Here is a 27,910-nt window from a genome sequence, read left to right as displayed (position 1 = left end):
AAATAGATGCTATTTCAGATAAGATTATCTGTAACAAGAGACTTAATGTTTGATTTTTAAAGAATTCAAGTGGGACTAAATTTAGGGACCAATTTAATTGGTTAATGTGACGTCACTTGTTCTTTTACCAAGGTGCAAAATTTGAAAATCAGGCTGTAATCCATGATATACTGCAAACCTTGTCATGTATAAATGTTTTATGTTTTTAAGTAAATAAAAGAGATGAAGTCAAGTCTTGAGGAAAGTTATTTTCAATTGAAAAGTATGTCAAAAAACAGGATAAAGCCTATAGGTAATCACTAAGAATTAGTTTATTCATTATTAGCCTTCTGAAAATCCTTTTGATAAAAGGATTCTGTTATTTCTTCATTTCTCCCTTCATTTTCGGATAGTTTGCGAGCCAAAATGTGTCAATTCTGTCTAAATTACACTGTAATTACCATTAGGACAAAATACTTAATATTACAAAGATTTTTTCTCAGCAGTGGTTAGTGGTCGGTATCTCATGGTCTATCAGTAGTCAATATCTGCTACAGCAAAAATTCCTGTAGCACAAACAGACTGGAAGATTGTGTTAAGAGTTAATTATTAAGAGACTCTGACCTGTAATTAGAGAAGGATAAAAAGGACTCGAATTCTTAGGTTTTGGAATGATTGCATCTCCCTGGGAGAGTCCTATACAATTGGTTGACTAACACAGAAGAACTTATCATCCTTGGTCAGTTCACATTTTTCTCTTGTCCTTTGTTTTTAGCCTGAGCCTCCTACAACAAACAAATGGCAGCTGGACAACTGGCTGACCAAAGTCAACCAGCCGGCAGCACCCCCGGAGGCGCAGGGGAGCGCAGAGCCCCTGCCTCGGCACCCCGACAGTAAGGGCAAAGGTGGGGGCGACAGCGGCGGCCCCGTCCCTGGTCACGAGCGCTCGGAATCCAAAGATCCTCCCCTCAAAAGCTCCAGCAAAGCCCCTCGGGGCTCCTCTGAAGGCCCCCACGCCGGCAAGAGAAGCTGTCAGAAGTCCCCCGCGCAACAGGAACCCCCGCCGAGGCAGACCGTCGGAACCAAACAGCCCAAGAAGCCCGTCAAGGCCTCGGCCCAGGCGGACTCGCGGGCCGGCCTGCAGGTGGAGAGTGAGCCAGGACCCCCTCCGTACGGCTCCAAAGACCAGCCTTCCAAAGACAAGCCCAAGGTGAAGACGAAAGGCCGGCCCCGTGCCGGAGACAGCAGAGAGCCCAAGCCCGCGGCGCCTAGCCCCAGCGAGCGGAAGAAGCACAGGAGCGCGCCGCTGGCCCCCTCAAAGGCGCTCTCGGGCCCGGAGCCCACGAAGGACAATGCGGGGGCCAGGAGCCCCGAGCACTTTGCCCTGGTTCCCCTGACCCAGAGCCAGGGCCCACCCCACGGCGGCGGCGGCGGCGGCAGGACTAGTGGCTGCCGGCGCGCTGTGGTCGTCCAGGAGGACCGCAGGAAGGACAAGCTCCCGGGGCCCGCGAGAGACCCCAAGCTGCTGTCCCCGCTCAGGGACACTCCTCCCCCTCCAATCTTGATGGTGAAGATAACCCTGGACCTTCTTTCCCGGATACCCCAGCTTCCTGGCAAGGGGGGCCGTCCGAGGAAACCCGAGGACAAGCAGCCCCCCGCAGGGAAGAAGCTCGATTCGGAGAAGAGGGGCTCTGACAATTCAAGCAAGTTGGCCAAAAAAAGAAAGGTGAGTGAAGGGGGCCTGGCCTCCCTCTGCAGTGTGGATTGTACGTGCTGTTGGCCTGGGGCTGGCTGTGACCCCTGGATTGTCTTAGAAGAGGCAGGAAATCTTTGCTCTGATGTGATGTAGCCTTTGCTCCTGTACCAGAGTGACCCTGTCATTGTGGACCAGCATGCTTCCCACTCTGCCCCCGGGCATTGGCATGTGCTAGATCCTGCAGCAGTCCTCCTAGTTGGAGAAAAGGTGAGGCAGATGTGGAAAAGGATATCTTGTTATAGGATAATGTAGCATTTCGGGGTATGCTTTTATTTTTTCTGATAACATTGGTATTTACCACTCTACCCATTACTAAGTTTTGCCCTAGAAATTAATATCTTACATGAACTGGAATTTTTTTTTTTTTTAAAGATTTTGTTTGTTTATTTGAGAGAGAAAGAATGAGACAGAGCATGAGAGGGGCGAGGGTCAGAGGGAGAAGCAGACTCCGATGCAGGACTCGATCCCAGGACTCCAGGATCATGACCTGAGCCAAAGGCAGTCTCTTAACCAACTGAGCCACCCAGGCGCCCTGAACTGAAATGTTAATAAGTATTCTGAATTACTGAAAGAACTGCTGTATGCTAAATTCTACTACTGTGGTAGGATCCTTTTTAATACCGATACTACATCTATATTTTAACTCATGGCTGCCTGACACCTCATTAATTTGAAACTACCAGATTTAGAATTTGTGACCTCTATTAAAGACTTTTATTAGTAAACAGAACATTATTAAAAAAGTTATAGAGCTGTTAAACTCATGGTTAGGATTCCTTGTTGAGTAATACTGGACTGATAATGGTATATTTTGCGGTATTGAAAATCTGTCATTTTAGTTATCACGATTTTTAGAAATTTCATTTAAGGAACGAACATAGTGGGAAAAGAACAACATTCACGGGGCACCTGGGTGGCTCAGTTGGTTAAGCGTCTGCCTTCGGCTCAGGTCATGATCCCAGGGTCCTGGGATTGAGTCCCACATCTGGCTCCCTGCTCAGCAGGGAGTCTGCTTCTCCCTCTCCCACTCCCCCTGCTTGTGCTCTCTCTCTCTCTGCCAAATAAATAAATAAAATCTTTTAAAAAACCCAAACAAACACACATTTATACACTACTTAAGATCCTGAGTTAACTTGGACATACCACTGTTTTGGACAGTCTCCTTCCTTCCTAGATTCTGAATCACTGAGCTCCTGATATACTTTTTGCTGATGCTTCATGGTAAAAGATAAGTGAATTTTTCCCCCAGTGGCATTCCAACCTAATCTGTTCAAGATTCAGAGTGAAAGGCACAAGAAGGACCAAGTCTTTCCTGCTGACAAGGGATAAAAATTTTTAACACTCTTAAAAGCACACAAAAAACTTCTTCCTCAGTCATGGAAGTTGAGCTAAGAATAACAAAGGACAAAAAGATCATGAAGCTTGTTGTCCTTTCTGTGATTTGACCAATTACTCTACCAGGTTAAAAATATAACATGACTTTATCAAATAGCAAAGGGCAACTGTTTTCTTCAGAAGCTTGTTGAATGAGATGTGAGGGTGTGTATTACCACCATAACCGCAGCCGGCAGCTCAAGCGGGTGGGATCCAGTCCTCATTGGTGGTGCTGTTTCAGCTAGAAGAGGGCATATTCCCATGTCAGGTAACTTTTAAGACTGTGTGTGTGTTAAAAGCGTAAAACTTTATGGATGAAATTGTGATGGGCCCGGCTAAGAAAAAGTTTCCTGCATCTCATATCCCCAAGAAAGGTTCAAAAAATACACTCCTTGGGGGCACCTCTGACTGTTCGTTTCAGCTTAGGTCTTGAACTCATGGGTGTTGGGATCAAGCCCTTCATCAGACTCCATGCTCAGCGGGGAGTCGGCTTGAAGATTCTCTACCTCTGCGCCTCCCGCCATTTGCTCTCTCTTGCTCTCTCTGTCTCTCAAAAAAATTGCACTCCTTTACCTCTCCTTCCTCCTGGGAAATCTTTTTATCACTTATCCCCCAGCTGTCATGATCTTGTCTAGTCTCTAGTGAACCTTCTGCATTAGCTGGAGTGGGGAGAAGTATTCACTTCTAAAATACTTACTAACCAGGTGGGAATGTTAGAAATTGGAGGCTCCCCAGACAGTTCTCATCCCAGCCCATACCCCAGTGCAAATCCAGAAGCAATTGACTATAACTCTGGAATGGGAAACTCCGCTCTCCCTGTTGAGTATGTGAGCCGTGCACTCTAAAAAGCCGTTCCCAGCCCTTGGCCTTGCTCCACTAGGGCAGCTCATTTAGCTCTCTGTCTAGAGGATGGAGAAATAATGACCCCCTCAGCTGAGTCAGATACATGCTTTCTTGAATGCTTTGGCAGGCAGCAGAGAGATCTGCCCCTGGGAACAGTTTGCCTCTCTGCTGTGATACCGACAGGATCAGGGTCCGAACCAGTGGTTCCAGACCTGGCTACACGTGATGGTCACCCTAGGAGCCTTTATGGCCGATGGCAGGGTTTGCACCCTCTTCCTTCCCCCTCTCCATTGATGTTTTCTAAATCCTGATGTCTAGCGGAGCTGGGAACCGCTGGAACAGAGCCATACCACAGGGCTGAGATTGTACAAAGCTAGTTCTTTGGATCAAGATGTTCCTCCAGTGTGCTCGGTTTTGACATCATGGATCTAGGCAACGAGGAATTCCTTGCCTAAAGTATGTCACTAGTTAGAAGCTGTCAGATAAGTCAATTTAAAAGTAATCCAACTGTATACTTATTTCATGATCAGCGAATCCTGGTCTTTTGGTTTTATTCCTGCTGGGTTCCAGGTACTATGAATATTGATCATATGAACCTGAGCTCCTTCCCAGTGTGGGCGGGCTCCCCCCTTTCCTGTCGGGACCCTGACTCCCACTGTTCAGCCTTTCCCACAGAGCAGCTGCTTTCCCCCAGCGTGTGCACCTGGGCCCCAAGGCAGGCAAGGCTGGTCTCTGTTCAAGCCTGAGCACTTTTCCACAAATTTGGATGGTGAAGATTTGTTCATTGCTTTCATTTTCAGTGTGAACACTAGAAAAAAAAAAGCTCTGAGCAGTTGAAGAATGTGCCTGATCCTTCGCATTAGTGAAATTTTGTTCTTCTATATTTTCTTTTTTAATTTTTCAGTAGACTCCATGCCCAACATGGGGCTCAAACTCACCACCCTGAGATTGAGTCGCATGCTCTACTGACCGAGCCGGGCAGGCGCCCCTGAACTTTAGTTTTTCATTTAAATTCTGTCTGTTCCTTTTGTGGTGCAAAATGTAGCAAATATTTTCAGAGGGTTAACAGATCTGTGAAGCCATTTTAGACTTAAAAGCAGGAGAGGATCATCCTAAGGACAAAATGGTGGGTGACAGCAGTTCTGCTGAAGCTGTCAGATGTGGCCCCTGGAGAAAAGTATTTACTACCTTAAAGGACTGGGCAGGGGGCAGTTCATGATGAAAAATGGAGAAAACTGTGGGAGAAAATAGGCATGACTTGACGTAGTACTCCCTGCAGAAACTGCAAATTTCATCATCTAGCTTACGGTTTAGAATTTAAAATACAACTTGTATTTTCATTTATATAATTTGCAAACCAAGCTTATGTTTTCCAGGCTAGGAAGACATGGAAGTCGAGAAGTACAATAGAATAAATACAGTCAGTTGAGCACAATTGAGAGTGTTCTAACAACACACCTAACTTGCATAGCGCTCCGTGCGTGAGTTAAGCGTTCTAGGCACTTTTGTAGGTAATTTCTCTTTTTTTTTTTTTTTTAAAGAAGATTTTATTTACTTATTTGACGGGGAAAGAGAGCACAAGCAGGGGGAGCGGGAGGCAGAGGGAGAGGGAGAAGCAGGCTTCCTGCAGAGCAAGGAGACTGACGTGGGACTTGATCTCAGGACCCTGGGATCATGACTTGAGCCGAAGGCAGATGCTTAACTGTCTGAGCCACCCAGACGTCCCTATAATATCTCATTTAGTTTCAATCATTGTATATAGATCGCCTCTCAAATAAAATGCCAGACTGTCCTGACCATTATGTAGACAAATATATGAACAAGGAGGTATATTCATTCAAGTCTGCCTTTTCATTTTTCTAAACAGTTGCTTCACTGACCAAGAAACTTTGGCATTTTTGGAAATTACATTTCAGAACTATCATTTATGTCAGTTTTGGGGAATGGGAAAAGGAAGTTATGGGATGTGGTGGGAAAGTGTGCATTTTTATTGCTTGCGGATGGTTGGTTCAGTCCCTTCTATCCAAGATCTGACTGTCTTTCCTTGGATTGTTTATTCAGACCAACATTTCCAGTTAGTCTTCTTCAAAATCAAGGGTTTGAAAGTCATCCCTTATAGTTTCCTAAAGCCACTGATGTCTGATTTCTTCATGCCTTGTTAATTGCCCTAAGAAGAGCATCATAACCGAATAAGCATGGTTGCCAAGGCTGTTTTAAACCATTCTTATGCCTGTGTATTTCCTCATCAAGAAGAAGGGGGGGACAGTGGGTTAATTTTCCTTTTCTGTAGTACTTATCCCAGTGACTGTAATCTGTCTTCTCAGTAAGGCCGCGCCCTCGTTCTTGGTACTGATTGGACCTGGTGTCCACTGTGTCATCATCGTCTTAGTGCACCTCTTGCAGAGGCAAATCCCGAATTTCCCAGAAGGCTGCTTCTCCACTTTTCCTGTCCCCAGGTGCTACCAAGCCCACTGGCTTCCCGGAGGGAGGTGACGGTCTTACAGTTTGAGTGCCAAGACCCTACGGGTTACTTGCTCAGCTGCTTCCTTTTCTAGAGGTGATCCAGGAAGGCTCTGACATCTCTTGGGTGCTTAGCAGAAGTAGTTCTGGAGCTCATGCTGACTCCTCCCAGTCCAGTGATGTTCTTCTCTTTCATACCTGATGGTTGGTTGGTTGGTTGGTTGGTTGGTTTTGGTTTTGGTTTTGGTTTTTTTGGTACCCAGGTGTCTAGTTGGGGGCATTATTGGAGAGAGGCACAAGGTCACAGTTGAAGATCAGTGTACTGACTCTGACAGAGTGCCATCCTGGCTCAGTCCCTCTGTTGTCCCCATTCCTGCCACTCCAGTGTGCTGCGTTCTCACCCCCACCTACCCTTCTATGTCCGTTTCCTTTTCAGATGCTCCTTGGCTCTGTCGTAGCTAAGCTCCTGGTAGAAACTCTGTGGCCTAAAATGAGTGTCCGTTTTGGAAAAGCTGTCTTCATTTTCCCTTTGCTACCTGTCGGTTCTTAGATAGTGAGCCAGATGCTGGGGCAGGCAGGAGGCTGCCCTGAAGGTGTTCTCCTTCAGAAACCAACTTGGCCCAGCACAGCCCCCCTCTTCCTTTTATGGGCTTTGTACTTGCCCTCTGCTGTACTCTGGAGAGGGTGTGGCATCTGGCAGGTAATCCTTGGCCTCCTGACCCAACAGGTTAAGAAAAGCAAACAAGTTAGTTAAGAACCAGTCATCAGCCAGCAGCCTCCTTTTGTTGTTGATGCAGGCCCTGTTGAGATGCTTATCCTTTTGGAAAAAGGGAACTTCCAAAGCCCAGAGCTTACACAGGGTTCCATGTAACAGGGCTTGATCTGTGGTTAAGCCACAGGCGCAGGAGACTTCTTTTTCCTCCTGAAGAGTATATCACTCTTCTCTCATTTTCAAATGGCTGCTTGTCCCAGAAAAATCTGAAGAACTCCTTGCCTCCTGCTTTTCGGTCTTGGAATTCAAGACTGCATTTCCTGCCACTCAGTACTGCTTGGTGCCCTCTTTAATGGCCCTTTCCTAAATCCAGCCACTTAGAGTTGTAGCACCGTCCTGCTTCCGGGGGCCTCAGCTGTGCCCCTCAGCCGCTCAACTTACTTTCTGTGCCACTTGACAAATACTCTGGGGAAGCCTCTGTGATTGTTCCAGACAGAAGATGACAGGGTTTCAAGTGCATAGTGTACAGAAACACTGACCTCAAGCCCACAGACTTGAACTCAGTCAAGCGAGGACAGTCACCAGAAGGGGAATGTTGCTTCGTTGGGTTTAATGGCTTACTTTCTACCAGCTTACAGAATATGATCAGTTTGTCAGTGCGGCCTATCAGTGTCATGAGCATATTACTCCAGTAAGTGCCAACACAGGTGTGAAATGTTAGTGTCAGCGTTTATGTTTGGTGATTTCTTGGGGTTTTCTGGCTGTTCTCTTGAGTCACCAATTGGCACAAGCCAGGGGTATGTCCAGTTCGTGAGGGTTGCCTCACTGTGAGTCTTATTTTCATGTGTGGTGTATAACGTCTGCCACTTTGGTTTATAGTCCTAACCAGCATGTCCTAAGCAGTGTGAAGACAAACAAAATGAACTCTTATTCCACCTCTGGGGTTTGGTGGTGTTTTGTTTTGTTTTGTTTTCAGGAAGTAACCTTGTGGACAGCTGATGTCTAGTTTTCCCGTGGGGACTTATCTATGTGTCATTAATTGCCTAGAAACACCTTCCACTGGAAGAAGTATATATTGCTATCTACCACATGTACAAGTTAATATCTGTCTGGATATTTCAGCAAATTCAGTGACTTTGCCCAGAGAGAAATCTCCCGTCATCTCTCACTGCTTGCTAGGCCAACTTTCCAGCCCTTAATCTGAGATGGAGGAGAATTCACTGGGCAGAGACTCATGGGCACAGTAGGTTCTTAACTGACAAGGAGAATAGCAGGGCTCTATTTTAACCCAGTCATTTCCAGTCTACTCTCTCTTCTCTGCCAGCGTTGACGGTCTCTCAAGGGTCGCCATTACGAATTGTTGGATGGGGATCTGTGTGCTCTGCGGAACCCCAGGAGGCTTCTCCTGGCATGTGCCAGCGCCCTTCATCTCTTCTGAACTGTGCTCCAGAATTCTGCTGCTGGCCCGCGACGTCCGTGCTGAGGCCACAAGAGAAACCGCTGGGTCACATTCCCTGTCCTCCTCCAGCTGTGCCTCTAAGATGTGCCTGTTTGTTTACGTCACATTATCTTCTTACTAGGGTCCCCCAGGGTGCTTTTTCTGTAGTCTTCTGTAATAAATGGTTCTATTTCTGAGCAACTGGTTTGTTCTTATCTTATCTAACCGGTACATTTTATTTTTTAAATTTTACTTATTTTGTTAGAGGAGGGGGAGGGGCAGAGGGGGAGAGAGAGAATCTCGAGCAGACTCCTGGCTCAGCACAGAGCCCGACAGGGGCTCGATCCTGCAGCCCCAAGATCATGACCTGAGCCAAAATGAAGAGTCAAGCACGTAAACGACTGAGCCACCCAGTCACCCCTAACCTGTACATTTTATAATTCCTCTTTGAATTGGCTAATTGGAAGTTCAGAGCCTAATTTGCAGAGTGGCTCTAGAAAACTGTAGTACAATACTGTCCACTAGGAATACAATGTAAACCATGTATGTGATTTTAAATTTTCTAGTAGCCACATTAAAAACTATAAAAAGGCAAGAAACCAGTGAAAATAATTTTTAAATTTTTATTGAATCCAGTATATCTAAAACATCACCACTTCAACATTTTATCAATGTAAATGTAAGTATGTTTCCCATTTTTGCACTAAGTCTTTGAACTCCGTCACTTTGGACCAGCCATGTCGGAGTTCTGTCTGGATGCTGTCGGGGGGCCGTCAGGCTTGTGCCGGCCATGCAGAATGAGCCTCGAAGAGGGTAGAAGCCTTCCCTTGGATTCCATTTCTCTTCTCCCCATATTTTCCCTTCTTCATATTCTCACTTGTGCACACACCAAGTGATTAGAAACCTGTACCTTTATAAGCCACCTTGAATGATCCGTTTTGAAACAACAGAGAAAAGTGTTTTTCCAGAGGAGAGCTGAAGGGCTGAATGGCCGCGCACACTCAGGTGCATGGGTTTGCAGAATGTCTGGTGGAGGAGGGGCACGTGTTTCCTATTCCCCTTCCTTTGAGCGGGGTCAAGCTGCTTATTCATGTCTGGGCAGAGCTTGAGCCTGCCCATCTGAATTTATTCATTTTTTCTTGGAGAAATTCAGGGAATGAGGGAGAGACCGGTGGTGAAAGTCGGGGCCTCCCACAATCAGTTAATTCGAAGAATGTTTTTTTTTCCTCTAAGGCTTTAAGAGAGGATTTCAGGTTTTTTAGGGATTGTCCTAGATTGACTGGGTAGTGTCCCAGATTTCTCTCTTGGTGAACTGACAGTTGGAGGAGTTTAGTTCTAAATGTGCATCAGAATTAATTGAACAACTCCCGCCAATCACTTTATTGTCACTTGCTGTTCTTCCCATGGAGCGGTTATGTGAACTCAGACCAGTGGGAAGGAGGCCGCCGTGAAGTCACTGAGTCCATGTGAGACTTGCTGTAAACTTGGTCTGTATGTTAACAAGGGAAAAAGACTTTTGCCATGAAGAATTCTTTGTTCTCTTAATCACTGCGTGTGTTTAGCGTGCGCTTTAGTTGGTATAAACAGATGTTTTTGAGGTATGTGACTATAGATTTAAATATCCCTTCTGTTCATATTTTTCCCTCATTAAAATTATACTTATCCTTCTTTTTTTTTTTTAATTGTTTATTTGAGAGAGAGCACAAACAGAGAGAGAGGCAGAAGCAGACTCCCCGCCGAGCTGGGAGCCCGACATGGGGCTCGATCCCGGGCCCTGGAGATCACGACCCAAGCTGAAGGCAGACACCCAACCATCTGAGCCACCCAGGCTCCCCTTATCCTTCCTTTTTTTTTTTTTTTTTCAAATTTTTTGAAAAATAGAAACATGTGTCCCCGTATATGTATACAGAGCTATAAAGACAGTCTCTTAAAAAGAAAGGAAGAATGACAGTTGTGTCCGTGAAAGAGGAAAAAAAAAAGTTAGCTAGAATCCCAAAGCAACTATTCTTACTTTGTTGTATGTCTTTCTAGTCCTGCCTATAAGATAGAGACAGAGGGTTTTGTAACCCTGTTTCTTTCTCAACAATATACTTATTTTTCATTAGATGAAAAGTGAGCTTTAAGTACTCCACTCCTAATTTTATACAAAGAATAAATTAGTGGGCATAAGTGGATGGTCCTTTTGAAATAAAGGGGGATGTCTTTACTCATAAAATCATCCGTTGTTACTTGCTGTGAATATGCATGTTTTATTGATTCTTTTATATTTAGAAAAACGTCAGTGATGTGTTGAGGACTATTACTTACTCTTCCTGTTGTCAGCTATTACTTAGACATAGAGATCCTCCCTTCCCTGGGTGGGAAGAATCCTCCTTCCTTGTGCGAAAATCTGTCTCAGTACAAATCTCATCAAATCTCCATTGTCTGCTTCCCTCCACCCCCCAAAACACACACAGTGTAGGTACTTAGAAGTTTGCTGTGTGTGTATAGATGTCGTCAAAAGTCCAATGACTCATTACCTTCGCTGTGAAGTCTTTTCTGTTTTGTCCATACATCTGTGTTTGTAACAGTGTACTTTGTTATGCTACACTAATAGGCTGAAGCAGAGAAAGACCACGATAGCAAGAAGGCCAGACTGGAGAAAGAAACCAAGTCACAGTCATCATCTTCATCCTCCCACAAAGAATCTTCTAAAACAAAGTGAGTATAGAGATCAGCAATAGCCCTGAAAGGTGATTGAGTCTTCTTGGGTCTTGACGGGGCAAAAACAGTTTTCTTCTGCAGTAGGAGTGGGATCAGCACACTGTTGGGCTCCTTTTGATGATGCGCTAAGTTTGTTTCATGTTGCTTTTATCCATGAGGACCTTTTGGGAATTAACAATTCATTGAATCCAAACTTAGGTTTATCAAAGACATTTTAACTATGGAAAATTTCCTGAATATCTGGAAGTAATTTCTTTCTAAAAGAATTTTTCATAAAAACAAGAAAGGTGCTATTATTATCATCCCTACTTTGCGGAATTGGAAACCGAGAAAATGACTTGTCCATAGTCACAAAATTCATGACAGATGGAACTGGCACTTGAACCCTGGGAGCCTGGTTTCAGTGCTCTTTCTTCAGGCGATTCCTGGGAGTGTCCAGGCCTATTCACTCAGTCTCTTGCTTTGGAGAGAGGTGGCGGCGGGGGTTTCCAGGAAGGTGTGACTATAAACAATAACTATTATTCACTCTCTGGTTTATTCAAGAAATCGCTTCATACGATGACTTGGCAAAAGAAAGTGTATAGTGTCACTGGGTGGGAGCCAACAGAGATTTGGGAGGGAAGGAGCGGGGAGGAGGGCAAGAGAAGGTGGCAGCTGGCTTGGCCGCTTGTCAGAGAAGGGTACAGGTTAGGGAGCAGCTAACAAGACTAACTTGGTTGGGGGAGTTGGGATCTGTGGCAGACTCTGGGAGCTTAGTGACAAACCACACAACTTAATCCATTATTCATAGATCGGACTAGATCTTTCAAAGTCCCTGAAATTGGGCCTTTCTACAAGAATGGACTTCATGCTCTGTGATTTCTTAATTTTTGGTGTCGTCAGTCATTTTTTCTTACAACTAAACTACTAAAGTTATGTGGTTCGGGTTCTGTCTTAAATTAAAATTTTGCATGATGTTTCCTTCCAGAACATCCAGGCCCTCCTCTGAGCCCTCAAAGAAGGAAGCGCTTCCCCACCCACCTGCGTCTTCATCCTCCTCCTCCTCCTCCTCCTCCTCCTCCTCCTCCCAGAAGCCAGCCAAGCCTGCACAAAAGAGGCCAAGGCGGGAAGCCGACCCCTGCAGCCAGGACCCTCCCCAAAGTGCCAGTTGTAGCAAGGGCAACCACAAAGACTCTTCCGCCCCCAAGCACAGAAAAGTCGAGGGGAAGGGACCTGGAAGCAGTACAGAGCACAAAGTAAGTGGGGGGGCTGGAACTTACGGAGTGGAATCCATCAGTACATCTTTACTTTGAATTCCCAGATAAGAGAAGTTCCTAAGGATGGTATTTCAGAACTCTTCGTCACTGCTAATAGGGCAATAATGAGTTATTTGTGTTTAAGATTCTACCACGTTTTAGAGGAAGAGTAAAAAAGATGGTTAATATTCCGTGTAAGTTTAGATGTCAGTTTATTCTTCCTTAACGAAGTGGTTCAGAGGTGAAAAGTCGGAATAGATTTTTGTGTTAATTTTCTATCTGGTGCTTTGCAGTAAAAAATGTTACCTAGCTTAGTTCTTGGTTCACATGTTTGGTATCAGATACTTTGGTTTTTGGTTGTAATGGAAAAAAAATAGCCACTTTCTCAAATAATAGTCAAATATAAGGTCCTTTCTTCCTGCTAACCTGGAGGGTGGGGTGGGGTGTGTGTGTGTGTGTGTGTGTGTGTGTACTACAAGAAAATGTTACGTTTAGCTTTGTTGAGTATCTGTGCCTCGGACATTCTTGTCTTACATCTTTTTGGTCCTCAGTACAATCAGTACCTACAGTTTCAGATGAATCTAGCTGGGAAAATGCTTAGCTAAGCTACATTGTACAGTACTTGATTTCCTCTTTTTTTGAACTACTATTTTGGGCTAATTTAGAGGGGTGTGGTACCTTTAGGTCAATGGTTTTAACTGTTGGAGTGTGACCTGTATGATGATTTTTTTAAAGGGATCTTCTGGAGATACTGCATATCCTTTTCTAGTGCCTTCTTTGCCAAATGGTAACTCGAAACCAGGGAAGCCTCCAGTGAAGCCTGACAGGTAAGACCCTGGGTCCTCCTGCTTCTGTTTTCCTCCTGTTTCCTCTGCCCCTTCTCTGCTTCCTCCCTCCTCCGCCCCGTCTCCTCCCAGCCTTTTTCACCCCCTTCGTCTTCACTCATCTTGTCCCAGTCTAGTAATTCCAGGTTCCTCTGACTCACTGCTGATATTTGCTTCTCTTTCAGACAACAAGCAGATTTTCACATGAAGGAGGCCAAAAAGTTGAAGCAAAAAGCAGAGTTAATGGTCAGTTTGGCTCTTTCATCCCTTTGGTAGAATGTTTTCTGATAAGATCTCTGTGGTCTCATTGAATTCCCTATCACTGAATGAACGGGGCGGGGGGGCGGGGGGGCGGGGGGGGAGCGTGTCGCGACATGGGCCACAAAGGAAAGCAGGATCAGCAGGTCTTAAGCAGCGAGGGGTAAGGGATTCTTAGTGAAATTATTCACTTTGACTCAGTCTGAACATGAGTGAATGAATAGACAGGGTACCTAGTGACAAGTTTTATATCTAAATGAATGGAAGTTAAATCTACCTGGTGGTGTTTGTTTTAATACATGAGGGCTTCCTCGTGCCACTGAGTCAGTTCTTTGGCTGTGGGAGACAAGTTCTGCTATTGAAAGTCGATCAGTTTGTGTTCAGCCTGAAACATTTCAGAAACTGAGGTAGTCTGTGCTCCCAAATTGTCTTAACGCCCTTGAGATAATGGCCCGAGGAAAGAGTAGAACGAGTGCTCTTCGGTAAAATTTGAACATGAAGGTAATAATGAAACAGTAAAAAAAAACGTGCTTTTACAGAATGAGCCCTCTTCCCCCAGTGGCTGCTGGGACGTTCTGGGAAGCGGTGCTTTGTTGTTAATTGCATCCGTGATTGAATGTGCTGTTCATCCCTGCTGCAGTGTGATTACATCATGCCTGCCCTTTGTCGTGTTCAAACATCTGAGGCTCGGGGCCTTTTATTTATTTCATGTGTGCTCTAAGCCCCAACCCCTGCAAATACCATATATTGAACCTTGTACACATGAGAAGAGCATGGTGGCCCCCGAGACCTGGGCCTGCGCTCTCTGCCCCAGTCTGCAGACAGGCATCTCTCCTCAGATCCTCAGACCGGTTAGGGAGGGCTGGACGGAGACCCTGTTATCAGCCCCTGTTCATCAGGGCAAGATGCTTATCAAATCCTTACTATGCGGGAATGCTGTGAGGGGTTCAAAGATCAGCCTCTGCCTCTAGACCTGTCTCCAGAGCGGCCCCGTTCCTAGGACGGCTGCATCTGTACTAAATGTGACAGTGTTTTTCCTGTCTCTCCCTTCCAGCTCCCCAGAGCTGGTGCCAGAACTGTAAGAACCTTTTGAGTTCTGCAAAAGAGTAAATATTCTAGTACTTTGTCAGCCAGTTGTCTAAAACTTGCCCTGACATTGGACGCTTTCAGCCACTAGATTCCTTCATTATTTTTTTTTTTTTAGTATTTTATTTATTTATTTGACAGAGAGAGACAGCAAGAGAGGGAACACAAGCAGGGGGAGTAGGAGAGGGAGAAGCAGGCTCTCCGCTGAGCAGGGAGCCCGATGCGGGGCTCGATCCCAGGACCCTGGGATCATGACCTGAGCCGAAGGCAGATGCTTAATGACTGAGCCACCCAGGCGCCCCAGATTCCTTCATTATTCAAACAGTAGTCCAGGGGACTTTTTTTTTTTTTTAATTTGTATAGATGCACCTCTTCTTCCTCCCTGCCTAAGTTGCCCACATATCCCAGTGTTCCCAGTTCAGTCCTGGTTTATACCTTGTTGCATCTCATTTTAATAGCTAATAATAGCTCATTTCACTCTGAAAATATGCTGGTTTGGACAAAAGCCCGAATGGGCAGCCTCTTTATTTTTCTTTAATTCTCCTTTATTTGCACAAGGTCTCAAAACGGTCCATTTTGTGTTCCAAATCGTTAAGTGCACCACTGAACATAGAGGAGTGTCTTTTTTTCTCTGTGTCCTACTCACTGTTGAGAAGGGAAGTGAGGCCGCTATTCTTAAACCCTGTCTCCGGAGCTACCCAGGGGGCTGTCACAGGAATGTTTTCGTTCTTAGCCTTACAGAATACTTCCCTCAAAGAAGCGGATATTGGCAATTTTTTTTTTTTTTTTTTTTTTTTTTTACTATAGTTCCTTTTGTTTATACACTAAGGCCAGTATAAATCTTGGAATTTCCATGAAAGAAATGGCATTAAATAAACAAATTGAGGAGTTAAATTCTCACCAGTGAAGCAAACCAGTAAAGCCCTGTACTGCTTTAGGTTTAGTGGGGGCATGCCAATTTGATCTTTATTCTTTCTGTCACTAATTTTCAGTTTTTGGGTTTTTTTTTTTTTTTTGAAATGTAAAACAGACTTTTTATTAAACATAGAAAACATTTTTCAAGTACAGGAAGTTGACAGCACTTAATAAATACAATACTTAATGTTTCAAGTTTTTCTTAATTTTTCCTTATTTCTTAAATCAAGTTAGTTAACATATAGCGTAATACTAGTTTCAGGAGTAGAATTTAGTGATTCATCACTTACATATAACACCCAGTGTTGATCACAACAAGTGCCCTCCTTAATACCCATCCCCCATCTGGCCACCCCTCACCCACCTCCCCACCAGCAACCTTCAGTTTGTTCTCTACAGTCAAGAGTGTTTTATGGTTTGCCTCCCTCTCTGTTTTTATCTTATTTTATTTTTCCTTCCCTTCCCCTATGTTCATCTGTTTGGTTTCTTAAATTCCACAAGAGTGAAATCATACGGTATTTGTCTTTCTCTGAGTGACTTATTTCACTTGGCATAATATCCTCTAGTTCCATCCACGTTGTTGCAGATGGCAAGATTTCATTCTTTTTGATGGCTGAGTAAGACTCCATTTTATATATACATTTGTATACATCTTTATCCATTCATCAGTCATTGGACATCTGAGCTCTCTCCATAATTTGGCTTATTGTAGATAACACTGCTATAAATAGGGTACGTGTGCCCCTTTGAATCAGTATTTTTGAATCCTTTGGGTAAATATCTAGTAGTGTATATGTTGGATCATAGGGTAGTTAGTTCTATTTTTAACTTTTTGAGGAACCTCCCTACTGTCACTGATTTTCTGAGCCTGGCTTTCTCTGGAAAAAATAGTTTAGAACAAAGTTATTTTTAAAAAGTTAGCAGCCCCACGCCATCTTTCTTTGCTGATATGTTACCATCTCCTTATACTCCTCTTGCATCTTTGCTGTTTTCCTTTTTGAACATATCAAGTTGAAAGCATTAGCAGAAACTACAAACTTGGATATGTGTTAATTGGTTGCTCTTATAACACATGGTCCATATGGCAAGTGTAGAGAAAAGGTGGGGGTGCTCATCACAGTCTCTGGGGAGCTGGCTGTGTTCCAGGGAGGAGAGCATTCCGTGACACCACGTGCCTTCAGGTTTAGGTGACCACCAGTATTTGAGCTCATTCATGTTTCTACTTGCCCTTTAAGGGACTCTGAAATTTTATCCTCCCTGGCCCAGGGATAGCCTTGTACACTTAACCCTGACTTCCAAATGAGATTGGATAATCTGTTTGGCTCTAAAATACATAAGACAATTATTGTTAGACATAAGTTCTAAGATGCTCCTTAAACCATGTTTCCTATTGCTTATAAGATAAACTTCCACACATGCAAAGAAATTTGTGTCTGCATCATTCTAAGTAGGAAAATCTCCTTTTCATGAAAATCACATAATTGTACACCAGTAACAAGGGGACGATGTGCTTACTGCCTTGGTTTGAATGTGTAGTTTAAGACTTTGAGAGAGTAGTCTTAATAAGGTTTTCTTTTTCCTACTAAATTTTTGCTAAAAGAAATTTTGCAGTAGGTCAGAGCCAACAGGCTTTGGTTATCATTTTGAGTTCCTTTGTTCTCACGCTTTTCCCTAGCCATAATTAAGACAGTGGAGGGAAGTTGAGGTAGAGAATATGGTTGAGAAACTAAACAGTTAAGTCTGTCTGAGGCCTAACACTGACCATGCTCTTCTACAGACAGACAAGGTTGGGAAGGCTTTTAAGTACCTGGAGGCCGCCTTGTCCCTCATTGAGTGTGGGATTGCCACGGAGTCGGAAAGCTCAACGTCCAAGTCGGCTTACTCGGTGTACTCGGAAAGCGCGGACCTCATTAAGTAAGTGCCACGTCATTTTGCCATCTTGCTACGTGCTTCTCCTTCCTCGCCTTTTATTGTTCGAATCCACTCGAATTTAGTAGGAAGACAACTTAACAAAGGGGAGCCTTAAAAAAAAGTTACTGATCCAGAACCGTTTCTTGGGCCCGAAACGAAAATTGTATTCTAGATGATGTGATAAAACGGAGGGACCGGGTCCAGCTCCATCCTCCTGCCAAGTGCACCGTGAAATGCCAGACCGTTCAGGGAGAGCCTGGTTTTTCCAGTTTGGCTGTCTTGCCAGATGCACTGGTAGCTCCGTGTCCGCTCCCTTCTTTGTCTGTGTTTGGGCAGGGGACGCCGGGAGGACACGCGTCTACGTGGTTTCCAGCAGGTAACAGGCCAGAGAAGAGACATGTCCTTGTCTGCTTTGCTGAATGGCCTGAATTACTGCTCTAAAGCCTGGGGTTTTCTTCTGCGTGGTTTTCATGTCTTCACATCTTCAGGAAAATCAACATAAAACCAAGACAAACCTAATAAGATATCTTTGTGCCTGGGATTTTCTAACTGCCTTTGGTTAACCTGATGTATTTTTATATTTTCCTATAGATTTATAATGTCGTTAAAATCCTTTTCAGACGCCTCAACTCCACAAGAGAAAATATTTGCTGTTTTATGGTGTGTACTTTTATTTTTCCTTGTCTAAATAGTATTTGCTTTTGCATCTTTTGCTGTTATAAAAAAGATTTTGAAATTTGTTTTCTTAACATGGGAATTAATAATGAAAGGCAGAACAATAATAGAAAGTAGGATGCGTGGTCAAGAGGTTAATCCCGCTGACAGTTATTTTTTATGAAAGGCATCTACTGCCGTTTTACTGTTGACTCAGTAGATGCTTTGGTCTCATGACTTAAATGATATTCTTGTGTATTTGTGTTTTTCCACCAATATTTACTTTGGGGGGAGGGACCAGAGGGAGAGGGAGAGAGAGGACCTTAAGCAGGCTCCACGCTCAGTGTCAGCTTGATCTCAGGACCCTGAAGTCATGACCTGAGCCGAAATCAAGAGTGGGATGCTCAACCAACTGAGCCACCCAGGAGCCCCTTTATGCCTTATCTACTTTTGATGATAATGTGAGCAGTACGGTAAGATTCTTAAGATGTTCTCCTCATGTAGATGAGGAAAACCCAGCGTGTTCCTTAGACTATAAAATGTTAATTAGATGGCTTTGTGTAGTAGTGATACTCGTGTCTACGAAGTAATTCTTCACTTTAACTTCTGTTTATGTTCATAGCATGCGTTGCCAGTCCATTTTGAACATGGCGATGTTTCGTTGTAAAAAAGATACAGCAATAAAGTATTCTCGTGCTCTTAACGAACACTTCAGCAGTTTTTTCAAAGTTGCCCAGGCACCTTCTCCATGCATTGCAAGGTAATGAAAAGTCTAATTTAAATAATTCTTAAGATCAAGTTATCTCTTTATTTAGCTCTTGCTTTTGCAACCATTTGTATGACTTTGGCTTTCTAAAAATTGTGTACATCTATGTGCTGATTTGCTCCTTAAATTATTAGCATATTTCTACCTTTTTGAGGAATAGGTATAAGTCAAGGTGTTTGCTGAGTAAGTAACATAAAAAGATAATTACAAAGAATATAGGGTCAAAATTTTAGAGCTTTGAGGATCTTCAGATACGCCTAACAACACAAAACAAAGGCAGAGCCAATCAGAGCCGAAGTCTTTTCTCCATCTACGTGACCTGTTGTCTTGGCATTTCAGTAAACAAGAACTTTCCAGAACCGAATGCCCTTATCTGGGATCCATGACAGTAATATTAAGAATGAAAACTATCTCTAGCTGGCTCCTGCCTCCTTTGTGAACTGAAGGTGTTCATCTGTGCCATAAGATGTTGAAAAACAGAATTTTTGTGCAGGTGTTGTTAAGATGAAGTTAGAATTTTCTTCCCTGTAGTACTTACCTAGCATTTTTTTTTTTTTAATTGGTTATACTCCTTGAAAAGTTCCCCGTTCTGATAAGTTTTGCTATTTTAAGAATATCACCTAGAAGATTGCCCCATTTCTAGCACCTTCAAGAGAAAAGAGTCCCATATGGCCTCTCTTAAAAAAAAAAAAAAGTCCTGATTGAGAAGTAACTTTTCACCTCTGAACATTTTCATGACTCTCACCTCAGATGTAAATTGTCAGCCACGTTATTTTAAATAACTCCTTCACCGTTTGTCCAGCCGCTGTATAGCTAGCACCTTCTTTGTACCAAACCTGGTTTTTAGGTACAGGGGTAAAGCAGTATACAGAGCAGACAGGAATTTGCCCTCACGGAGCTGCCACTCTAGTCCTTCACAGTGTACATTCTGCGGGGGACACTTGGGGTCCCTGCAGCCCCCCAAGGGCAGATGGACCCAATCATGAGGCTCCTGCTGTTTGACCCATCTTTCCATTACTTTTTAGATCGAAGTGTTTTCCTCTTGTTTCTCACTTGAGGCCCATCAGGCCCTTGTTAATTTGCATGTGCAGGTATGTAGCCAGAAGGAGAGTAGAGAGAAGACTGCATCCCCTGATGCGTCGTACCTCTTTCCCAGTCTCCTCGGAGGCTGTCCTGTATTCATCTAGTCATTGATTCAGTAGATACTTGGGAAGAGCCTACTCTCTGTGTTAAGTGCTAGAAATGCAAAGATTCATAAGAAATGGTCCCAGCCTTCAAGGAAGGAAAAGGAATAGACAGAAGAGTATAATGGGATGTGAGAAATGCGGTGGATAAATTCATAGGTAAATGCAAAGAGACCAGTTCAGGTGGTGGCCAAAGGGAGGCCATGCTGTCTCCCTGGGGTCCAGAAGAGGGCCAAGTGTGGAGTGGGTGCTCGGTCAATGTTTGACTGGTTGAGAGAATGAATATATAGGAGATTAGAACTGTCTTCCCAGGGAAGCACTGTTTTGGTGGAAGTTAGAACTGAGGGTGGGGGAGGAAGGGATTTCAGGCCGAGGGAGTAGACTGTGTAAATGGAGCAAGCACATTCGGAATGTAGATGTGCCCACGTGATTCTGGGTCCAGCGAAGGACGCCTTGCGTCCGTCCAGCTACTTACTTTCTCTGTTTGGTGGCCCCATTTTGTTGTGTGCCATTAAGTAAATTCCCCAAATCCTGAAGGTGAAGGGTGTCTCTGATCTTCTAGAAGTGATTTTCATCTTGGCTAGTGCACCCCGAACTTTGTAACTTGGACTGCAGTCCCAGAGACAAGAAGTCCGTGATCTGCGGGGTTAAGGTGATGAACCGGTTCTCTTCTTTGTCCCGCCTCCCAGAAGCACAGGCACACCGTCCCCTGTCTCTCCGATGCCTTCTCCTGCCAGCTCCGTCGGCTCCCAGTCAAGTGCTAGCAGCGGAGGGAGCGGCGGCATGCCTGTCACCATCCAAAACATGACGTCGTCTTATGTCACCATTACATCCCACGTCCTTACCGCCTTCGATCTTTGGGAGCAGGCTGAGGTCCTGACGAGGAAGAATAAAGGTAAAAGGCTCTGTGGTGGTAATTCCCGGGGCGTGGGCATCTGGAGGGAGTGCCATTGTTGGTTTGTATTTTATGTTCAGTGTTCTGAAGACAAGGGAGTGTGGAGCTATCTGCTGTCCTCCCTCCGCCTCCCGACCCAGCCGCAGTTCCTGCTTGAGCCCTGTGGCACGGAGCCAGGCTTCCGTGACCCGATCTCCGCAAAATTAAAGTAGAAGTGGTTGCGGCGCCTTGCCCTCCAGACGTTCTGGCAGCATCGTTTCAGCCCGAGCTGAAGTGCCGGCGACAGGGCAAGGCTCGTGAAGACGGGAGGGGACCGGCTGTCTGCGCACAACCCCTGTGTACGAGAGGTAGTGTGACCTCAATAGCGGGTCGCACGCTTGTTTTCAGTATCTGTTGAGAAAGACGGTCAGCAGCAGTCTGAGAAGCGTGGCATAGCAGACCGTCCTGAGGCTTCTTTGAGAGGAAGAAACCCGGGAGAGAGCCGAGGCCTAGGCGGTGGTGGAGCGCGGGCCGTTGGAGGGACTGCCCGTGGGCGCCCGGCGAGCGCTGAGTGGAAGCCGCCCTGCCCCTGCCCCGGATGCCGCTCCGGACTCTCTCCCGGCTCTAGGGACGGCAGGGGCCAGCTGGCTGCAGCCACTTACTTTTCTCGTAGCCTCTTAGAATTTTACTTTCTTTCGTAGCAAACTAATGACGCTTTTCACCGGTTGGGGGTGTTTTGTTTCGTTTTGTTTTGATTCGGCCCCCCACCAGCCCCGTAGTACAGGTTGGGTAGCTTCCAGCACGTGCCCTGGGCCAGGCATGAAGGAGTCCGCTTGGGAACTGGCTCAGGGCCCAGCCTGGCGCCCAGTGGGGGGATGTGGAGAACTAGCGAGCCTTTAACGGTAGTAGATGGCGGTTTTTGGCTGTGATGAAGTACAGAATATTGTGGGGATACGGTTGCTGGAACTTTGACTTTTTATGTTTCCGTTTTTATTTTTGTGTGTGCAAATGTGTTCACTTGGTTTTGGTTTTGCTTTGTTTGCAGAATTTTTTGCTCAGCTCAGCACAAGTGTGTGCGCCTTGGCCCTCAACAGCAGTTTGATGGATCTGGTGCACTATACAAGACAGGGTTTTCAGCGGCTAAAACAAGCAACCAAAACACCTTAACGGAGGCCCAAGTTGATTTGATGGCTTGGGAACTTTTTTGCACATTGAAAGCCTCAAAAACAGTTCAGACGTTTGTCTCATCACGACACCAAACTCGAGAAGAGAAGCACCATGAGATGGCCAGGACATTTGTCCGCTTAAGCTTTCAAGAACTTATGTGATCGTTGGTTGGACATGGTGGCTATACAGAAGCAGAGAGGAGGAGGCTGGCCTCAGAGATGATCTTGCCTTTCCTAACTGAAGGACAGAAGTGCAATGTAGACTAAGTGGGCGTATGAGTGGTCTAGAAACATTTCCGTACTTTTTTTAACCAGCAGGATGCAAATGGCAGATGAAATGAGGAGAAGCAGTTTCAGCTCTGAGAGCAAGTTCATGTCATCTCAGTAGCCACCCTAGTCTATTCCCAGAAGGAAATATTTTAAACAATGAATTTTGGTGTAGGGTTTTGTGGATGATTTTTTTTTCTTTTAAGTTTTGGGGGAAATCTTTGTTTAGTAAATTCTTAACGGTCATCTATAAAGCGTAAGTTGTGAAGGACTCCACTGTACCCCACTTTCTGCCCGTGAACAGTGACTTTGATAATACCAAGTATTGTCACAATTTATAAAATTGAAGGCAACTCCCCCACACCCCCCACGCCCCTGTTGCCTGGAGTACCGCGCGTTCACCCCACTTCTGATTTCTCCGTCACTGCTGAGAGTCAGCCTAAGTCCGAGCAGTGGAGGGAGGAGCTGCTGCCCACGGGGACGCCATCTTGAGATCGCATGCACGATGGAGGACGTGGCGGTGTCATCTCCACCCCCTGCTTCAGCGAAAGGCAGTCACCACTGACTATATTCTGAATTTTCTACCTTGGGGAAGAAGGGAACCAACATTTATACCCGACCAGATGGCTAAAGTGCTTTTTAATTTTTGTTTAAGTAGAGCTGGAATTTGAGGTGCTGATCTGTGGTCTACAGTTATGTGGTAACTCATGTTGTCTAACCAACTCAGAATTTTGTCAGCAAACAAAGAAAAATGAAATCTACTTCTTAGAGAGGCTATATTTTTCTGCTACAGATTATTTTATATTTATAGCAAAAGTAGACTTTCTGAGCCCTTGATTGTCTAGGGTAAGTCAACTCCCTAAGAGGATGTGGAGATTTGGGTGGTTAATTAGACTTAAAAAAAAAAAAAAAAAAAAAAAAAGTCACCACATGCCTTCACTCCAAAGTGTTCTCAGTCAACTAGATTTGATTGGATTGAAGAACCGTGGCCTTCCCGTATGTTGTTATTGCCATATTCTAGACGTTAAACCAAGTTCATAGGGAATGACCTAAAATGAAAGAACACAGTCAAAATTCCCACGTAACCATAAGCACAGATTTTTTTTTTATTGAAACTTTGAAGGCTATTGGAAGCATTATTTTGAGTGCAGTGTTTTTAAAAGCCAATTCTTGATATCCCTTTTAGAAGTAGAATTTGCACATGTATTAAAATTGAGGAGTGAGTGTTACCGCTACCATTGGTCCATTTTTTTCTCTCCCTTTATCCCATTCTGCCCCTCTACATTTTGTTTCCTACCCAGAACATTTGTCATTTTCATATTATTAATGAAGAAGGGAGTGCCATCTTTATAAGGAAGAGGTCGAAGGTCCATACAAGGAATGTAAGAACTCGGTGATCTGGTCAATACGTAAAGGGATGTGTAGAGGATGGGAGTGATGATGATTTCTCACGTATGAATTGTTCGTGTGAAGCTGTTCCTTCAGTGTCTCAGCCAGCCTGTTCTTTGTTATCAGTAGCTAGTTCAGAGGTTTGTTACCTCATGTTTAGGTTAAAACCAGAGAGTTACAGCAGTACTAATATCTGAGCATGAGGACTGGATGTGTGGTCTTGATGGACCGATTTCATTCGCTGATGTTCTAAAGCAAGGCCATTTAACAAAACCTAATTGTCTGTTGGGTTGTGGCATCATGCCCATCTCTTGTATGTGTGAAACAAGACACCAGATTCAGGTTTCTGTGATTATTTAATGTCCTTTTCCCGCTTATTCACTTGGCCTTCTCTGCCCCTTTGCCCCACCATTCCCCAGTACAAGTCACCTGTCAGTTTGGGAAGCTGTGTCTTTTTCGGACAGGTTCTGATCTATGCAGATCTCCTGTCAGTGAGCGACACTGCTCCTGTGACTGAAGACATCTTGGTGTCGATTGCTCAGCCACTTCTAAAAAAAAAAAAAAAACTGATTGCTTTTTCAGTGGCCTTATTCTTCGTGTGTAGTGTTTTTCTCCCCTGACCTTTATATTAAGAATTTATTTGTCCCTTGAAAAACTAATCAACTTGCAGAGATCAATTTGTAGTATTTTGAACATGGGATATTTCCGATTCTTACTGCCTTGTACCTAAAAGAGGATTCCCAGTGGCTACTTTTTAAATAGAGTATGTGAAAAATAGTGGCTGATGAATCCTTAATGTTCATAAGGTCTTTTTTCCTGTTACAGTTGTATATAGAAATCTTAAAGAATTTTAAAAATCACTGCACTTTTTCACTGCATGCTTAAATTCCCAAAGGCAGAATTTGTACTGAGGTAGATCATTGAAAGGACTAGATTATAAAATGAGACAAATAACAAAGCATCTTAAGGAGTGAAAATTGAGTGTAAAATCTTGCCTTCGGCACTACAGTTTTGTGTGTGTGTGTGTGTGTGTGTGTGTCTTTACTAGGAAATGGAAGAACACTGTTTTACTTTTTAAAATGTTGAATGTTTCTGTCATTTCTGGAGATAATTAAAATGTGAATCACTGAACTTGAGATTTTAGCCAGACTAGGGGCCCTGCTAAAGGATGATAAACACTTCACTGAAATTTACCAAATGACACTGGGTTAAGAATGTGAAAACATTCGCCACATGTGAGCTGCGGTGAAGAAGCGAGGGTCCAGGGGGTGTATTATCAGGACGAGAGCTGCAATAGCATGACTTCTAGGATACACTCAGTGCTGACTGATAATGAATCAGAATTTTTCTTTTTTTAAATAAAAGGATCTTTATTTTATAGATCTGTTTTGACCAAGATATTTAGCTTTTTCCCCTAGACAAATTAGAACACATTTATATCCTTTGATTCCAGATCCCAGGCTTTTGAGAAGCTAAGAGTTGACCCCTTTCTGGCTGAAAACTTGCCTTAATTGGTACCTTAAATATTCATGTCAGTAGAACCAGGAGCTTACTATTTTGTTAGGATTCCTGTCCAATAATTTTTAGAAGCAAAAAGATGAACCATTATGTCCTTCAAAATGAACAGCTTTTGTATCTGATACAGAAAGGAGATGTGCGTGTGTTGTATGCATACATACGCATTCACACACACACAGACTATGAGGCTCGTTGAATTAGATGTATTCATTGTGCCTTTGTTGACCAAACCTAATTTTGAAATAATACTAATTTGGGATAATGCTGTATTTATTTTGATACGGCTTTAAGACATGTTAATGTGGGTCTTGTACCTTTTGTTCTGCTTCGTGAAGTTTGAGGCATATTTATTCATCTTCAGGTAAATGAATCAAATAAGGCTTGATTCCCTACCTCCCACCACAGATTCTACTTTTTTCTTAAGGATTTATTTTCCCAGACACTACACAAATCTTTGAAAAAAGGTTGCCACTTCTTCTACTACAGTCTTTACCATCAATTACCAGTATTTCAGTTTTGCAAGGATATTTGGGCTTCTTTTAGAAACACAAATGCAGAGATTTGCTCACTGGAAAGTGAGTTGTGTATGGGGCTACGGAGGCGAGTCAGGATTATGGTGGTACTTCTTTGTTCCCTTTCTGTAGTGGGTTGTCTCTTCTGATTGTTTTTGGTCCTATTGAGAATTGATGAATATAAGGTTTTTCCTGTGCCTTTTCATCTTTTGTCCTTTTGTTTGCTGGAGGTTGAGTGGCAGAATTACATGGTGTTGGGGATCTTCCTTCAAACATTGCAAGGCGTATTTGTACCATATAAACCTCCAATATGCAATCCAGTCGTGTTGGTTTCTCGGTGACTAAGAATGATGACCACTGGCCATGTTCTTTAGTTCTTACGATGAGCTGGCAAGCACCACCTATCTACTTAAGGGGGCTGTGGACTTCCTGTTGTCCTAGGGAAATCACACAATGTTCCACTGTGCAACAGATCTCAACAGGTACTGTGATGGGTAGAAAAGTGCCTGTATTTCTCTACCCACAAGGGCAGGAAGGAAACCTACAGCTCCCTGTGAGCCTAGATAATACTCTCTCGGCCTGCAAGGACAAGGGAATAAGACCACTGGCAGCAAGGCTGGCCAGGCTGCACTGGTGAGACCAGGCGGTGGCCGACCTAAGGCAGATAACGTGCTTTGCTTATAGAAGTAGATGTTTAAGTGATGCTTAACACAGGCAGTATTAACTTCGCCTTTTGTTCAGGCCATCAACATGTATTGCTAAAATTACTGCACGTTCCCCCTCAGATATCAAGTATACACTGTTCATGTTGGGGTGTGTGTGTGTGTATGTGTGTGTTTATAGGTATGTGTCCCAAATCTTTTTTGTCTTTTTCTGAATGTGATCATGTTTTGGATGATACCTGAGCAGGGTTGCCTTTTTTTATTTATTACCATTATATATTATATTATATTATATATTTGTTGCTTTCTTATAACTTTAGAGGAAGTCAAATCTTGGTATTAAAATTGTTTAAAAAAGGAATAAATTGCCCAGTTGATAAATGATCACTGGTCTATCTAAAATACGAATTTGTCTCTAGTTCTTGTGGAATAATGTGCCAGCTGTCTAGTCCACACAGTGAGTTTGTACGTAGGCTAGGGAAGCAGGGATGCTCTCAGCGGGAAGATGTGCAACACAAGGAAGGGGGATGCCATGTATTGTATCTACTTCAGCAATGGAACTGCAACTTGGGGCTTTTGTGAATAAAATTTAGCTGCCTTGTATAGTCCTTTGAAAGAGACATATGTGATCTGTGAAAATAATAGTTTTCTTTTTTTAGAAGAAGAATTTGCAAAAGATCTTTCCAAAGATAACGTGCCACAGATCTTTTGTTTGTTGTTCTCTGTAATGAGGATTAATTGCTGTTTAAAAAGACATGTAATTGACTTGTTAATCTTCAAATTCTTTCCTTTTCACAAGAGGATCGAGCTGTAAAAAAAAATAAAAATAAAAATTTAGAGAAATCATTGGGGCTGAATCCATGCTTTCATTTTGCCTGAATAAAGTAATTCCTAAAATTGCTATATATAATTACCACTTAGCCAAGAAGAGTCTGACACGGTGGAATGACATGCCCTTGTTCACAATATGTATTTATTGTTGAAATGGGAAAAGAAGTGTGGGCAGAGGGAAGCTCATCCTTCTCTTTCTTTGGTTTATTTTTAAGAACTTCAGTCACACACGAATTACCCTTCACCAGTGTGGCATCTTCTCTGACATTAAGGGCCAGGGGCAACGGTGACCTTAATTTGCCTGTTTTCAATGTTTGTTGGGTGGACAGATCTGTAGAATGTTGGTGTTGAAAGGTTTTGAAAGGCCATCTGGTCTCTCCTCCCTTTGCTACTCTGAAAGAACTCATGTTCTACCTCAGTGCTTTTAGTAAATCAGGAAAAACCTAGGTGCTGAAATCTGACTTGCTGAATTTGAATCCTGGCTCTTGAGTTTGCTATGTGTGGCCTTGGGCAAGTTACTTAACCTCTCTGGGGTCTTCTCATTTTTATAAACTTTCTTGATTTGGTATCTACCTACTAGTAAGATGGTGAGG

The 27,910-nt window shown here is 43.8% G+C and overlaps 1 protein-coding gene across 4 annotated transcripts in view; it reads left to right on the top strand.

Moving 5' to 3' along the window:
- The window catches only part of AFF1 (AF4/FMR2 family member 1), a 203,408-nt gene extending 176,076 nt beyond the window's left edge, over nucleotides 1-27,332 (top strand). For 3 of the 4 annotated variants that reach the window (XM_035004569.1, XM_035004567.1, XM_035004570.1), the window contains 9 exons: nucleotides 755-1,705; nucleotides 11,159-11,262; nucleotides 12,233-12,500; nucleotides 13,236-13,327; nucleotides 13,510-13,570; nucleotides 17,361-17,497; nucleotides 18,086-18,154; nucleotides 18,771-18,908; nucleotides 20,788-27,332. In XM_035004569.1, coding sequence (XP_034860460.1) covers nucleotides 755-1,705; nucleotides 11,159-11,262; nucleotides 12,233-12,500; nucleotides 13,236-13,327; nucleotides 13,510-13,570; nucleotides 17,361-17,497; nucleotides 18,086-18,154; nucleotides 18,771-18,908; nucleotides 20,788-21,205 — 2,238 coding nt within the window. In that variant the 3' untranslated portion in view covers nucleotides 21,206-27,332. The remainder of the gene's footprint in view (nucleotides 1-754; nucleotides 1,706-11,158; nucleotides 11,263-12,232; nucleotides 12,501-13,235; nucleotides 13,328-13,509; nucleotides 13,571-17,360; nucleotides 17,498-18,085; nucleotides 18,155-18,770; nucleotides 18,909-20,787) is intronic. The other variant, XM_035004571.1, reaches the window with a different exon arrangement.
- Nucleotides 27,333-27,910: the final 578 nt, after the last annotated feature.

The sequence above is a fragment of the Mirounga leonina genome, unplaced genomic scaffold (genome assembly GCF_011800145.1).
Source record: "Mirounga leonina isolate KUSES-001 unplaced genomic scaffold, KU_Mleo_1.0 Mir_129, whole genome shotgun sequence".
Lineage (NCBI taxonomy): Eukaryota > Metazoa > Chordata > Mammalia > Carnivora > Phocidae > Mirounga > Mirounga leonina.
This window is presented reverse-complemented; position numbering and strand designations above follow the sequence as displayed.